The following is a 17,303-nucleotide window of genomic DNA, read 5'->3' on the forward strand; positions in this document are numbered from 1 at the left end:
CTCGAAGTCGGAGAATAAGTTTGAGTTGGAGCTCAAACTCGATTTATTAAATCAAGCTCAAGCTCAATTCATAGGTGACTCGAGCTCAACTCGACTCCTTTATATCCCTAATGGATGCATTCTTATAATGAAAATTTATGAATAGATGAAAAGATAATTAGATGGTTTGTGCTTCAAATTAAAGAGACATTGCAGGTTCGATGAATGAATATAGATTACAAGAAAGAAAACTGACAGATTCAAATAAATTGTACCTTTTCTAAGAAGCAATGAAAGAGAGAGGTTCCTTTTTCTTCAAAATCACAGATCAAATCTTACGTTCCATTTACAATTAATATCAGCATTTAGGGTCCAATTATTCTCTCTGATTTGGAAGTACGGCACCTGCAATAATTACAAAAGCAAATTATCAATGAAATGTGCAAATTATATCACAGTTTCATATATTTTCATTTCAATTTCAGTTATCTGAATTACCCTAAAAGAAGCCATTACTACTGAATTAATTATTCTGTGCAGACGCCGAACACCATCGGAAAATCAATTAGAATGCGCCACGTCGCCCCTTCGCTCGGTACCACAACTCGGTACCGCACACGTGGCACATTCTAGTTGGTTTCCGAACGACGTTCTGCGTCCGACCTCAGCACAGAATAATTTCTCTCAATACTGACATTGATATGATTGGTTTTTTTTTTCTAAATTTCTTTTTATTTTTATTTCTATGATTGGTTTAATTTATATTTGAATTACTACTCTTAACCTCTCTCTTAATTCTCTCTCTATCCTTCCCCCATCACTTTCACTCTTCTATTATCAACCGAACCTCTCTAATGTCCCTCTCCCACTCTCTCTTACCCATCGAGCAATACCCTCAAATCTCTCTCTTATCAGAATAACCAAGAACAAGTTAATGCACACATACAGAGAACTAATAACATAGAAAAACAACTCAGAATTCTAAACAAAATGGTCCACAACTAGGCCGAAAGGATCACTCAGAGATGGGGAAGGAACTAAACAGAAAGCTCCTTTCTTCTTTCATGACATGGCTATAAGCAGAAGTAGAAACTCTTTGTGCAACATTTATAAGTTTAACCACATGGCCTGTCTTCATGGCATTTGTTGTTGGTAACTTCAACAAGCAAAATATTCCATTTGAAACTAGTACGAACAGCTACAGAATACTGGTTGCTTGTCATGCAGGTACGAACTACCAAGATGTTCAACAGTTAAAGTGAAACCATCACAAAACAATTCATCAATGGAGTCCTTAATGGTTACAACTATAGGTTGACATTGGCGATCAATCCACATTTTGAACCCCTTCTAAATCCAACCCAAAGGATAAGGAGATATTACTGCATCTAGATAGCGTATATGCGGGAAAACACAACTGTGTGCATACGCAACCAAAAATACATAGTTGCATATTTATGTGAGCGTGAGTACATATAAGCGTCTAGTCCAATCTATACATATGCAACGCTGCAAGCGTTAACCTGATGCAATAAATTCTCAAAGATAAGGGCTTGGATGAGGTATGGTGTCCACCCCAAATATCCACACCATACTTGCAAAAATTATGTTATTTTGGCTTTTAGCGTCGATGATGCTTTAATCACCTCTTGTTTGACTTGAATTCTCATGGTGAACAATTATTGATGTGGGCTCCGAAAATTCGCAGCCCAGCTTCTGCGAGCCGTCTTTTTTTGTTTGACGAAGAGAGTTTTAATGGATTCAAGTTCCAGGTAAATATTCAAAAGGCAGATTGGGTTTTCAAATAAGATACTACCAAGAGATTTCGCTCTCGTTTTGCGAGGACTTTATGATAAGAGTTCTAGTTTTCTATAGGCGCAAATCTCTATAGTTAATAACTCCTCCCGATAATGAGAGATAACTTTCAATTAAGGCTAGTTATGAGATAGGCAATGAGTACCTAGCATATAGTAGCAACAATTTTAGGAATTGAATTTTGGAGTTTTGGGGACTTTCAAGTTTTGAAATTTATCATCACATACTTAAAATGGGTGATGGGGGGAATGGAGATGAGCCCGATTAACATCTCATGATTTCGTCGTCTTGGGCTATCATGGTCCCTAGTCTACTAAATAAGACTAGGTAGTCGATTCAACCTAACAGAAGGAATTTTGTCGGCAGCCATGAGTTATTTCATCCAATGATACTTTGTAGACCTGAGATGTTGCTAGTCTAAGGAGATATTTTTAAGTTCACCTTAACTGAAAAAAAGGGCTTTATGCTTGTCGAGTACATCTTCTGATCCATCTTAAGGACTTGAAATCATAAGGGAACATACGGGCATTTGCCGTGATTATAATATAGTTGCACTATTTTGCAGCAAAATCATCCAATCAAAGGGCATGTTCTACATCCCTGCTGACAAGAGACTATTTGAGATTGAAACTTAATGATACACCCAACACGACATTCATTTTTTGTGAGCTGAAGCTAATTTCAAATTTATAATCCCCGACAAACAGTTGTGGGAGGTGGATGGGTTTTATTTTTAAGTTTTTAGATGACATATTTCATTTTAAGAATTTAGACTATGATTTAATTTTTTATTTTGGAATTTTAATATGATTTGAGCATTGACCACTCCGGTTGAGATTTACATTCAACACAGTCATCATCGTAGTGACATTAAAGTCACTTTAAACATATTGTATTTTGCAAGGGTGTTCATGAGTATCTTAAAAGGCAGATTCCTCTCCGATTGAGATTTACATTCAACATGGTAATCATAGAGGTTTTAGATAATTAGTTATTTAAACCTTTCCAACTCTGTTCACCTACTAAGGATCGGGTTTAATAATTGATGATTATACAAACACTAAAATCGAATGTGTTTTATAATGAATTTGATTTAGAGAGCCTTTAAAGTGCTACAATAGATTTATGATTAGGTATTTGTTTATAAATTCAAAGCAAGTTGACTCCAGTGTTTTCAAGGATGAGGATGAAACTTGGAATATTTGACCCACACAACATTCTCAAACCGTTAGATTTAAGAATTAAATATGACAATCGAAGTACATGAGGGTTTATATTTTAGCGTATAAGAGCTATTGTATGGGTGTTTGAGCACCTTTAACGAATCCACAAAGCATTCTCAGATCTAGCATTTAAAAACTCTATAAAAAGATCGTAGCACATGTGGAACGTATTTTAGCATATTGATAGTTCCTGTTTGAATTGTTAAGATTTCTCTATTGAGGTCCTCAACAGCTGCTTCAACCCCCCTTTTTTTATCCACGAAGAAAGGTATCATTACAGCGTAAATAAAATGCTTCTTTGACATCTAACCAGTTAAATTGCAATGTCTATCCTTTTCCATCAGCTTCCTTTTTGTTTTGCAAGAATGATGCCAGTCATGGAGGTTGATTAGGTCATAATACTCTTGAGAGGAATCATAAGGAAACTTCCTAACTTTTTGTATAGCTTGAGAGATGAAGCCACCAATTACAGAATTATGGGAGTAGTCAATAGTGGTAATAATTACTGACATAAGGTTCTTTCATTCAAACAGGCACAAAACTACATAACTACAACTGTTTTGTAGCCGCTTCAACTTAGAGAGGCCTTGTGTAAAATTATTGTCCCCTATGGTTTTCCCCCTCTGACAGGACGGTAAATCAAAAACAAAACTTCAGATAATGAATCACACTTGCCAAACCAGAAAGCCTTACAATCTTCATAAAGCATGCCCAAGGGTTCCCTACTGAAGTGCTTAATGCACTCAAGCTTTAGTGCCTTTTGTTGAATCCATTGATCATAATAAAGGTTCAACTGGTGCCGACTCTTCGAGAATGGCAACTACCTGGAAACACTTAGCATCAATGAACTTCTACAGAGATAATATTCGAGCAACATGAATCTAACTCGGCACATTTGATTCGGCTTCCAATTTCAGCAATTTTTTGGCATAACAGAGTGCTACACCTAAGTCCCTTTGCTTCAGCACTTTCTAAGCTGAGGTGATATATTACTCTTTAATCTTTTACTTGCATAAATTTCTCAGCTTTTTCAAGCACTTCAAATGCCTCGTCCTGCCATTCAAATTAGTAAGCGCTTTGTGTAAGATACACCTTCTTCTGTATAAGCACTGCTCTCCCCACAAATTTTAGAAGCTAGTAAGAGTGCTTTAATACAATTCGGACCCTTTCTATTAGTGAAAATCATTTTTAATAGGTTAAGGCAGTCAAACTATCACCCTCTTCCAGATAATCATGATGATACTTAACGTGTACTAGTTTGTTTTGATTGGTAAAATACATGATTTAAAATTGTGTTTTAAGAGAGCTTTTGTATATCATTTAATCACAATCATAATTATGTGGGGGTTCTTTGTCATTCAAAAATTTCGGCATCCTTCCAATGTGCCCTCCTTGTGAAGGGAGATTGTGAGGCACTTGTCATTGGTTCTTCTTGCCTGGATCAAAGATACGAAGGCGCTGGGGCTTCAAATTGGTCATTCCTACCCGAATCTAAGATATAACAACACAGGTCTTCCAATCAGATATACATGTTGCTCATAATTAATTTTATTTAATTTAAATTTTAAATTAAGTCTCTCTTAAAAATCCGGCAACCTTCCAACACCCTCCCTAGCAAAGGGAGGTTGAGACAACACTTGACATTGATTTTCTCGCCCGGATCAAAGATACGACGGTATGAGGTCTTCAAATCGAATTCTCCCCGCCAAGATTTTAGAAACAAAGATGCAGGGGCTTCAAATTGACCGATCTTGCCCAGATCTAAGATACAACGCCGTAGGTCTTCGAATTGATGGTACATATTGCTTGCTCTCTCCTTATATATAAGGTTGTGCGGTACAAAGAGAGTCGAATGGGGTTCTTCCTTGTGTGCAGCTTGTAGAGAGATCAGCTAGTGAATGGTCGACGATTCTTGCGTGTCTTTAATTAAGAGGAGCCAAGCAGTTGTCATTTGGGTCGAACAATTGTGTTGCTTGGCGAACATGGATCGTCTATGGGGCCAGGCCGGTGGTTAGAGGTCAACAATTGCCATATGTCCAAATTAGAGGATGGCCCCACCATTATATTGTTTGGCATAGGCTTCAAAGATAAGGATAGGTTCACCTAATCTATAAGATTAAGCATGGTGATGTCCAAAATAATAATAATAATAATAATAATAATAATAATAATAATAAGAATAATCTTTCTTTCCTATCCTTCGTCCACTTTCAGGGAAGAGACAAGATACATCTTCTAATATTTTTCTTTGGTATGATTGGGTATCTAACAGCGATCACAGAATTTTCCTGTAGCATTTAACTTGGATATGGAAACAACTATTTGATTATTAGCTATCCTTTTGCCCATTTTATGTTCTTGAAAAACATAAAACATTTTTGTATGCATGTAGCATGAAAATTGTGCTGAAAATCTTCATCTAGTTACACAAAGTATGAAAGCTTTCAACCGCAATACAGATTCCTAATTTCACATTGTATGAAGACAAGCTTCTTCATGCATAAAATTCTCATCTAACAATGGAATACATCGATAATGCTATCTTTATTAAATGTGTATCATTCGTTCCATATGCATTCCTTGATAAATAATAAATTGATTACAACTTTCTGCTAAGTGAAAAGAAAGGCAACAAAAAAAGAAAATAAACTTGTTGTTTAATGTTATGTGATAAAAGTGACTGAAATCCATAGCCAACTTAAAAAGTATTCAACCACTGAAATCTAAAGGCAGACCGGCAGAACAAGTAAAATAATACAAAGGTCAAAAGTGCACATAAAAAAAAATAATGATACCTTTTCAAGTAAGTCATAGCCTACTTTGACCCTCACATCTTGGTCCTTCTGGAAATCAAGTATACTCCATACCAACTCAACAGCACCTTTAACGTTCCTCTGGACAATTTTGAATCATTTTATTATATGGCAATAAAAAAAAGAAAGACCGGGACACATTAGCTGATCAACTCAGCACAAAAAACTTCTATGATATATATCAATTACTTCATTTACTATATAGCTGATTCTTGAATTTAATGAAAGATAATTCATTGAATCAGATGTGGAAACGGAAAAGTTATAACAATAACAACAACATCAAGCCTTTATCCCACGATGTGGGGTCGACTACAAGAATCCATTTTCCATTGTCCTGTTAATAGTTAAATTCTCATTTAAATCTAATAAAGAAATGTCATCTCTAATATTTTCTAACCAAATTTTTTCAGGTTTACCTCTACTTTTCTTAACATAAGCCAAATCTAATACATCTACTTTCCTAACCGGGTCATCAGAAGGCCTCCGTTTTATACGACCAAACCATCTAAGGCGACTCTCTCTAATCTTATCTTCTACTGGAGCTACTCCAACCTTCTCACGTATATGCTCATTTCATAATTTGTCTCTAAGAGTAAAGCCACTCATCCACCGAAGCATCCTCATCTCTGCAACACTTAACTTAATATTATGCTTCTTTTTTAATGGCCAACATTCTGCACCATAAAGCATTGTAGGTCTAACCACCATCTTATAGAATTTTCCCTTAAGTATTAGTTGGAATTTTCCCCTAATTTTGAGGAGAAAAGCTATAAACCAAAGAAAAAAGGATAAGACTTTTTTAGAACCTAACAGGAACAGGTAAATGTTTCAGCCATTAATGCAGCGAAGAAAAGCTTGATCAATTAAGCACAAATCACATGCGTATAAGATCAAGTACATCTGATCCTTTTCTTGATATTAAAAATAGTATAAAATGCACCGTATGTATCATACTTTCATATTATATGAAAATTCCTCCCTTCCAAGTCGTACTGTGAGATCATTAATAGATATTGTACAAATTAATTTTGTATAATTTCAATTTCATATGTTGCGTTAAGTAAACACATTTTTCCAAACCACAGAAGGAATTGTCTATGTTTTTAATGGCCAATCACATCATTTAGAGTTCAGACATGACAAATCAAAATAAGTTATTATATTCCGGTCGTGTTTGAATAATATTTCAATCTCTAAACTATTCTTAGGCGCTTAATTAGATACACTTAGTTGTGTATTAATTTAAACTTACATGTAGAAGACAGCTATATAAACATAAGTTTTTTAAATCCAGGTTTATCAAATAATTTATTTGAATGTTTGTATACTTGCAAATTCTTCAGTGGTGTAGCTAAAATATTTTTTCTTAGTAGGGCACAAGGCACAAATAGACTATTTTAAAAATACCTGTCTTTTTCATCTTGATTTGGGACGAAATTGATTTTTTTAAATTATTTTTTGAGAGTTTTTTAATATTAAAGAAAAAAAATCTAGGTTGACAAAAAACTTACAATTGAGAGTATCTACTCTTCATATGCTAAAAACATTGAATGATTATCAACAATAATATCCAATATTTGTTTTAATATAAGTGACTAAAATATCATTCTTTCATTCATCTCAAATTCTATTTCTTATCTATTCCTTTCAGTATTCATAGCATAAAAAGCACTTTCAATATTTGTTGTAACAACAGGTAAAACTAAAGTCAATTTTATTAGCAAGAAAACAAGGGAATATAAAGTAGCCTTTTTGTTCTTGGCTATTTTCTTAGCAAGGTTTCAAAGTGTTAACAAATGAAAATTTTACATCAAACCGCATCTCCATAGCAGAAGTTTTCAATTGATTATCAAGAATCATTATATCTACAAGAGAAAAATAATTTGGATAAATTTGTCTCATTCTAATTACCTCACCTTTGTTGAATTCATTAAAAAAGTTATTTGGATTCAAGCATGCCATGGATAAAGCAATTCAATATTTACACACGTAAAAGAATTATTTAACTCTTGCGCATATCAATCACTGTGTATAATATTTCACAATAATGACATAATTATTATGCCTGAACTATATGATGACAAATACCAATATCATGATGCTCACAAAATAAAGATATTTTATTAATTAAGTATTCTTAATTGTTATCTCTCATATAGGCAATCATATTTTAAGTAATCTTATTATTTTAGCATATCATACACCACCTAAATCATCCCTTGATATTCATGTCGATAATACATCTGTGTTTTTTACCATATTATTGAATGATTGAAACAAACTTAACAAGCACATGCCATATCCATTTTAAATTGCCCTATATTTTGCTCTCTAGCATGGCTAGCATTAACCATTGCTAGGATTTGCTCACAAGTATAGCTAATCCTCAAGAGATCGCACAAGCTTGTGCTGTAATCAACTAAAGTTTAGCATTTGATTGCAAGAAACAATTTAAAAAAAAAAAAGTTAACATAGCGGACCTGCTTAAAATCTTTGTCAGTGTCACACCTGCCCTTCACATTGATGCCTAGCATACCATTAGATGTTAGTGCTAGAGCCTTCTTTCCTCGAATATTATAGCCAAACTTATCTTTGTTGTTGAACTCAAAGCCTACACGAATGCTTGCTAAGAGCTAGATGAGACAGCAACATGTCATGATAAGTTGATCATTTTAAATAGAATATTCAAAATGTTTAAAAAAAATCTGATGAACTACCTCAGGATAGAAGCGTCGGATGGACAAAGCAAGAAAACTTGGGTGCCCAACACCAGTTTCTATTTCTCCGTGTGCCTGCAAAAGAATGCATGATTAAGGAAATGAGCGTACATGATTCTAAGTCTTGCAAGAAGAAGAAATTATCAAATATTGCAGATAGTAAACTGATAATCAAAAGGATGAATTTCATTTTATGTTAACTAAAATCTAATTTACCATGTCATCACGGCGATTAATAACTAAAATATATAAATGAAGGATAATTGTTCATGAGTATTCTATCGTGCTTGGACATATTAAAACCTAGTTAGACGGTGGGGTGGAATTTGTTGATTTGCACGAATCTTATAATTACATTAAACCACCTTCAACATTCAAGCAAAAAATCTTACTTTTACAACCACTATCATATTAGCTTCATAAACCTTTCATTTCAAGAGAAACATAAAAAGCATAAAATAAATACATTTTAAAGCTCCTATTACCGCAGGTACTTATAGCCACGCTAATATAGTAAAACTTAAAATTATTTTAGAACATCATTAATGTAAGTATCTTATAAAGTTGATGCACAACCATAGAACTTTTCTCAAAAATTAGAAGCAGCATATTTTCTAAAAAGTACCTCAATAAAAGAATGATCACATCATAGTTCAAATGTTTAGAGCAGAAAATTAATAAATCCATCATAACTCTAAATTTTAGAATGAAACATTTGTCTTTAGCAAACAATGTTTTGTTTAAGGATAATAAGAATAATTGGGCCTTGAGTGGATCCAAACAAAGTTAAAAAAATGCTAAACATCGAAGGATATTTTGAGATAAATTCATGATTCCTGACATTTGTACCCGAGTTGATTTACCCCATTGCATTCTATTGAGATGACTCATTTTGATTTCAAGCTATCTGAAATTTTGTTAAAATAAATCATCATCATCATTAGCCTTAACCCAACTATTTCGGGACAACAACATGAATCACCATCCCATTCTATGAATACTAAATAATGGTTTGATTCTATTTTATTCATGCCTTTTGCACAACTTCTAATCTTGTAACTATTGTCTGGCTCATTTTCCTTCCTAATTCTTTCACACTAATTCTACTTTTTTTTTTTCTTGAACTGCTCTTGGATAAGAAATAGGGTAAATTTTTATCTTGATTAGAAGCAAGTTGTTTGAAGGATTCTAACTTGCAAATTGAACTAGTTCCATTTTTTTTTCTTGGCATCTTATTTCATGGATTTAATTTGAGTTGCAAATCCTACATTGGAAACATAAACACCTATATTAATAGTAGGCTTGATTTCATAATTGAATTTTTGACATGTAAAAATGTTTATGCATCTATAATAGAAAATATTTTAGTGGGAATATAAATCAGAATGTCTCTAGATTGACTCTCCATTATTGGTAAAGCAATCCTACTTTCTTCATCTAAAAGAGAACTTAGTTGAGGAGCACTTTCAAACTTTGTAAATGCTCCTATATGTGTTTAATACTTAAATATAAGCATTTATCACTATCATTCCTTGTGCCAAATGTCCATAATAGCATTTTATCATTTCCATCATACCCATATTGGTTTACCTATTAACTAGTTTGTTGCTCAACATTTAGATCAATATAACATATATATTTTTTTTTTTTTTTTTCTAGTTATTAAAATACAAATGAGGAAGCACTAACTAATATTAGATGGAGTTGTGAAGGGATAAGATAATTTTCAATCATAGTAATATTACATCAAAGATTAATATTGAATCCATATCTTTTTTAAACTGACTAAGAAGTCGCTTAAAATAAAATATTCAAAGTAAGATGACTTGTTGTAAGCTTTCAATGATGATACTTCTTATAGGTGATACATCCATAAAATAAGTAAAAAATTAGACATACAAAAAAAGTTCAGAAAATAGAGAAATTAGAATCGATAGAACAAAGATCAAGAATATGATATGTGATTTTAGAGGGTGTTAAATTAACAATTATCAATCAATAATATTAGAAGACAAAAAAATGCAAGGTGTAATACATTTAAGTATTTTGGATCTCTTATACAAAAATTTAAGGATATATATAAGGATGTCAAAACAGAGGCGTCGGAATATTATGCTAGAAAAAAAAAAAAAACATTATGAAGACTTGGTAAATTTTATAAAATCACAATAGATCAATAATGTTATATAGATCCAAGTGTCATCTAACAACAAATTCATTGATATATACATTTAACATGATAGGGACAAGAATTCCAAGCTGAATGATTGGAAAAACCTAAAATTATAGATTAAGAAATAATTATGTAAGAGGGTGATTAAGAATGATCGGACTGACATCCATTGAAGCTAAGTTAATTAAAATTAGACTTAGGTGGTTTGGACATGTACAAGGAAAGGTAAAAATGCAACAAGGAGATGGGTAAATAAAATTAGCGTTAAATTATCAAAAAAGAGAAGTGGAAAACCAGAAGTAGCATCGATAAAAGTTGCTCAAAATGATTTGTGAAGAATGGGTTAAAGCCTAGGGTACACTCAATAGGAATGAAAGGACAATGATGATTCATAAAGCTAAACCAAAATAGTTAGGCTAAGACTAATGATGATGATATTTTCCTCGTTGAGTTTTTTTTATCAACTCTTTAGATAGTTAAATTTTAAAATATTAAAGTTGAATTTAGCATAAAAATAAACAAAACAAAAGTTTTGCATAAATGTGTACATGATGCATAGATAAAAAGGCATCCTAGAAGTTAAAGACAATACTTGCATGTATCTACGCAAGCATGTGCAAAAATATGTACGGGACAATTTTTGCTCCTGCAAGCATAAAGCCCCCATCATTTTCTGAACATTATAATATTAAAGCACTTTAAATGCAAAATCAACACTTTTAACTTTCCTTTACAGCAGAAAACAACTTCAGCTTTGCAATTTTAAATTATTTATTATATTATTATCAGCATCAATAATGCAAACAAAGAATAAAGAAAGCTGAAATTGACACCAAAAAATCAGAATTGATTCTTTTTTTTTAAGGCAAAACAAATAAATAGCTCTACAAATCGTGAATAACATATCTAATGATATTCATTTTGTTGAAAAATCCTGCTGCACAACAAAAAAAAGTGATGAGGACATCAACAGGAGATTCTAGCGCGAGGAGACATCAGAGATCTACGGCTACGCTCGCATCTTTTTATTTTTGATTGATGTATTGTAATTTTATTATTATTATAGTCCTTTTCTATTTTTACCCTCACTTGAGGGACTAGATGCATGTAACCCCAAGCTGGCCGTAAACCCGCTAAGCTTCCCCCCCTCCCCGGTCCCTTCCTCCACCACTTAAAGCCGTTGGCCACATCCTTCTCCCCCACCGTAGCCGCCGACCACATAATTCCCTCCAAACTTTTGAATTCGAATCCGCCATAAATGCTTTCCTAATTTAGCCCCACTAATTTGGGGAGAGAATTAAATTCAAATTCAAAATATTAGAATTTCAAACTCTTCTTAAATTCCCCTCCTTCAATTTAGGAAAACCCCAATCAACTTAAATCTGAAATTAATATCATATTCAAGTAATCAATCCCCTTAATTTCTCGGGCCCACCTCCTTAATACCTAACCCCTCTCTCCCTCTTCTCTCCTTGGCCAGCCACTCCCCCTCCTCTCTCTAATTAATTAGATCTCATGAATTAAAGATCTAATTAATACAACCCTATCCCCACTTTCCCACCTAATTCCCCAATTATTTCAAATTCAAATTTCAAATAAACATAGCCTTAATTACTCATTAAATCTGAAATTAATTTCAGATTTAGCCTTACTCTTCCTCCACCACCACCAAACTCTAGAATTCAAGCCCCATCCTCATTCCCCTTCCCCACCCCCATTGCTTGGCCGATCCCCTACCCGCCCCCTCCTCTCTCACTCTCAATTTTCCCTCTTTGGACAATGATGCATGGCCAACCCGGGCGTTGGCCATGGGTTCGTCTTTGATTCCCAAGGGCACGTAGATGTCTTGAGATCATCGTTCTTTGAAATCAACGTGGAGATCGACGCAACTGTTGAAGAGTACGTGGATCGAATACTATTTTTCCTATCAACCGCCATCGATGGCTTCTACCTTTCAACCCGGTGGCAAATCCTACATCCTCCACCTACTCCTACTCCGGCTAGCTTTTTCTTGGACGGCATTATAAGCTCCCTCCTCCTTGTGGTGACCACATCGATAATGCTGATATCTTTCTTCCGCAAACCCTAAGAGAGCTTGAGTGAGGGAAACTCAAGGTGAATTATCTAAGTATCAACCCGTGAATTTTTATTAAGCACATTTGGTTTCACTTATATGTTTGTTATTGTTTTGAATTGTCCTATCTTCAAAGCATGTACTATTGCCTAAGCAACTTTGCAACTAAGGATTCCTAAATCTATAATTGTGAAATGTTAATCTTTATATTAGCTAGTTAAGCAATTATTTTATTATTTCCGAGCAATTCCGATTCTGTTTCACATCAAAAAGTCATCCATCATCGAAATGCCATGAAGAATGCATGGGTAAATGCAAACAAAGATCATCAGAATTTGTTATCCACCAACTTTTATGACACCCAATTTGGTACAATACTAATCCAGCTAATCCCGATTGGAATTGGATTGGAGCCAACTCATCAACCTTTCCTGCAATTATTGATCTTTGGCTCAAACTTGCTTTCTAGATCCTATTGCAGCCAAATCCTACAAGTATCAACATTTTCCGGCACAAAAGTTCTTAGTTGATTCTAGTTCGATAGTTCATTCAACTAGCAAGAGGCTTCTGCCTTATTAAAGTAACAACTTCTATAATCCATCAAGACATTTACATGGATGAAGTATTCATGGCACGCAAAGAATTAGGCAGTCTAAGCTTTCAGACTAGCATGTAAATAAGATTAATTAGGCAACTTTTACAACAACACAAGAAACAGTGCTAATTCTAACTTTTTTGGTTCTTTGATTCTTATCCTAAGCTCAAATTCAAATACACACAAAATACGTAATAGTGCTTCAAAAAACACTTAATACTATCAAACTAATCATCGAAAACATCCACCGGAAGAAATATTCCACCTTGAATCATCCTATAGAAAAATGGAAAGCGCAAAAGAAAAAAAAAACTATAAAAAAGATGAAAGTTAAAAATTAAAACGAAGCTATGTGACAAAAAGGGGAAATCAAGTGCTCAAACTAGTTGGAAGAATAAAGGGCGAGATCAAAAGCGAACCTGGATAACGGTTTTGGAGTCCAGAGGAAGCTTCTCCTTTGCATGGATTCTTAGTGTTTTAGACTGACCACTGTACCTCAAGGACGTTTCCATCCCTGTCCCGATGCTCCCCCCAACCATTCCTCCTCACTTAACTTGGATACTTACTGTCGAACCAGCAGGTTCAAAGAGCACAGAGAATCAATGAAGAAGACAGTTCTGCGTTGATCCGGATGAGGACGGCAAGGAATCTCCACCGATCAAGACAAACAGATCACTCCTGTAAAACCTTCCCTGTCTCCTCCTAGGCTTATAACACCATGCTTTAATGTACCAAGTGAATTAATGAAAATGAACTAATTACCTCTACTCTGTCAATCCTCCTCTTAGCTTTCCTTATTTCATTAAACACTTCTGTGAGCTTGCCGGTAGCAAAGGGGAGAAGAATGCTGAGTGGTGGTGGAGAGAGATGAAAAAGAGGTGGGAAGAAGATAAAATGGAAGGCGGCCAGACGGAGAAGAGAGGGAAGAAGATGCCGCAGAAGTCGGAGGCGGGTGGAGCGACGGTCAGATATGGTTCTCCGAGATTGGCGTGTAGGGATGGGATTTAAGCCCATTTACATGGTTTCTAAGCCCACCATCGATAGGCAAAATTTTAAAAAGAAACAAGATAGTACAAATATAGTTAAGAGAGTTAAATTGAGAGAGCATATTTGGTAAATTAAAAATATATATAGATTTAGGTTTTGTTTGGGGTGCCGTTCTTAATATTTTTAAAGCTTTTTTTGTAGTATAAGAATACTAATTTTAAAAAAAAATTCTATTAAAAATTTACTTTAAAAAATAATAAAAAAATTGTTCCAAACAAAACCTTCATGATGAATGTTATATGGCAGAGCATTAGCAATACAAGATAACAGTTTAACATCTTAACTTTATACAAAAATCTAGCACTCATATAATTGAAAGAGGAGTTATAAGAGACACCAAAGTATTTTTTTTGTAAAAAAAACATGAAAGAGAAAAAGCTATATGTTCTAAATCAATTGAAATAATTCAATTAATATTAATCATCAATTGCAAATGATGTCATTTTATAAAATATAATAGAAATACAACATATAGAAGGCATTAATCATTAAAGCTTTATCCAAAAAAATTATAAGATATTTTATATAAATAATATGATAAAAAAAACTTTTTATATAAATTTTATAGGATATAATTACTGTATATTAGAACATTCGTGACGATGGAGAGATAAAGAGTATATTATCTGACTATATATATGAAAATCTAGTGTACACACATATAAGAAATTAGTGCAAGAATTACGAGAGATACATGAGTTTTTATGTGAAAAATTATGGGGCCTATCTCAATTAAAACGATTCAATTAGTATCATTCATCGGAGAGAAGAATTTGATAAGCAACAATTTGATCACAAAAAGAATTGTTTCAAAATATTGCATACAAATTATATTGAAAGTTGTTTAAAAAAAGTTAATTTATTTTAAAATTAATGTTTTAAATGAAAGTTTTGTATTATACTAATCTCAACATAAATTCAATAATTTTCAAGTCAAATTTAATACAACAAGTAAAATTGCATGTCCATCACATGCACGTGAATAAATTTTATAATATATATATATATTATAAAATTTGAAATTATATTTATTCAATTATATGAATAAAAAAATATATTATTAAGTGCATTTGTAAATTTTTGTAATAATACTTATCTTACTAAAAATATAAGAGTTATACATACAAAATTATATTTGATAAAATATATTAATTTTTTTATAATTTGGTGCAAAAAATTATTTGTTATAGAATTAATAGTGCCATAATAATAATCAAACTATATTTGAAATAATACTTTAACATTTTACTACAAATAAGTGATTTTGGTCACATGTAAACATGATAAATTTAAAACATAAAATAGAAACAAAAAATAAATATAAATTAATTGAAAACCAATATCTTAAATAAAAAAATAAAAAAGTATCCTTATTATAGAATTAATAGTGCGATAATAATAATCAAATTACATTTTAAATAATATCTTAAAATTTTATTACAAATATGTGATTTCCCTTTACGAAATGTGTAATTTTTTTCTAATATTAACGCGTAGGCCCGTAGGTGGGTTTTAACTGAAAAAAAAAAATTACAAATATGTGATTTTGATCAAAATAATAAATGAAAAGCGTGAAGAGTTGTTAATGTAAAGAGAAAAATGCAGCAAATGAATTGATAATAAAGATTAATAGAAAAAAAAATCTAAACAACTATATATTTGGATTGTTACCTTTTATTTATATACGCGGATAAAGTTGATATATAGTTACCAATAACAACAACATCAAGCCTTTACATGAATTACTCTTCTACATTGTGTTATGTTAAGAGTCAAATTCTCATTTAAATCTAATAAATAAATATAATTTTTGTTATTTTCTAACCAAGTCTTTTTAGTTACCATTAGAGATATTATAGTCAATCTACCAAATCATGATGTTTAACTTCATCCTATTGAAAATTTATGATGTAATAGCAAAATCAATTAAATAACAATGGAAGTTTGTAAAATATGGAAAGTTGTTGTATGGATGTAAATATTGAATTGTTGCAAATTAGAAAATATAATGGATACTCTTGTTTAATTGGACATGCATCAAATGCTCATTGATATTATTTAAAAAAAAAAATATGACAAAAATATGAAATACATTAAATTTAGTTTCATTTAGCATCATGACCAAAACAATTAAATATATTATGTAGTAAAATGAAAAGTTCTAAGCAAAAATGATTGAAAAAATGGCAATATTAGTTTACAAATATAAGATAATTATCAATAAAATCATATTTATGAAAAAAATATCAATATTAGCATTTCAAATGAAAATAAGGTGAAGCTGAAATGTTGTCCAAGCAAAATAATGTAAGATAAGTAACTAACTATAAAGTAATGGAGACAAGGTGCTTTATACGCTTGAGGGTTTTGGGATTAAGCGTGATGATGCTCTTTCTTCCTCGGTGAGCAGATTATCGTATTGGATGAAACCTCAAGATAATTTTTTTAAAATGAATTTTGATACTGTTTTGGAGGGGAACATCTGGTGTGTTGGTGGTGTTATTAGAGATTCCAATGGGGCCTATGTCTTGGGGTTTGCTGGTAAAACCAATGAAACGGATAAGCTTGGGGGTATTTTATTGGCTGTTTTTCATGGGCTGAACCTCTGTGTCGGTTTGGATATCCAAAATATTATTCTGGAATGCAATTTTTATGTTGACCTTAAAGCTTTGTTGGAGTTGGATGGTAGCAGTTGCAGTTATTCTCTTTTCTATATTTGTAGAAACATCAAGGTTATTATGGATTCTATTAACTGTTCTTTTGCTTATGTTTCCCCTGCAATTAACTCTTATGCTGAGGCTTTGGCTGAGTTTGGTAGTAAGTTTAATGTTATAACTGATTTATCTTTTAAGCATCTTCCTGTC

The 17,303-nt window shown here is 32.6% G+C and overlaps 1 protein-coding gene across 1 annotated transcript; it reads right to left on the reverse strand.

The window, feature by feature from the left end:
* Positions 1 to 142: 142 nt before the first annotated feature.
* Positions 143 to 14,403, reverse strand: LOC110114448 (outer envelope pore protein 21B, chloroplastic). The gene is made up of 6 exons (XM_028700903.1): positions 14,155 to 14,403; positions 13,812 to 14,070; positions 8,551 to 8,625; positions 8,314 to 8,466; positions 5,813 to 5,911; positions 143 to 384 (listed from the first exon to the last, which is right to left on the reverse strand). The coding sequence occupies exons 2-6, from the start codon at positions 13,929 to 13,931 to the stop codon at positions 301 to 303; spliced, it is 531 nt and encodes a 176-aa protein (XP_028556736.1). The 5' UTR covers positions 13,932 to 14,070; positions 14,155 to 14,403; the 3' UTR covers positions 143 to 300.
* Between the last annotated feature and the right edge of the window lie 2,900 nt (positions 14,404 to 17,303).

Source organism: Dendrobium catenatum, unplaced genomic scaffold, assembly GCF_001605985.2.
Source record: "Dendrobium catenatum unplaced genomic scaffold, ASM160598v2 fragScaff_scaffold_1608, whole genome shotgun sequence".
Classification (NCBI taxonomy): domain Eukaryota; kingdom Viridiplantae; phylum Streptophyta; class Magnoliopsida; order Asparagales; family Orchidaceae; genus Dendrobium; species Dendrobium catenatum.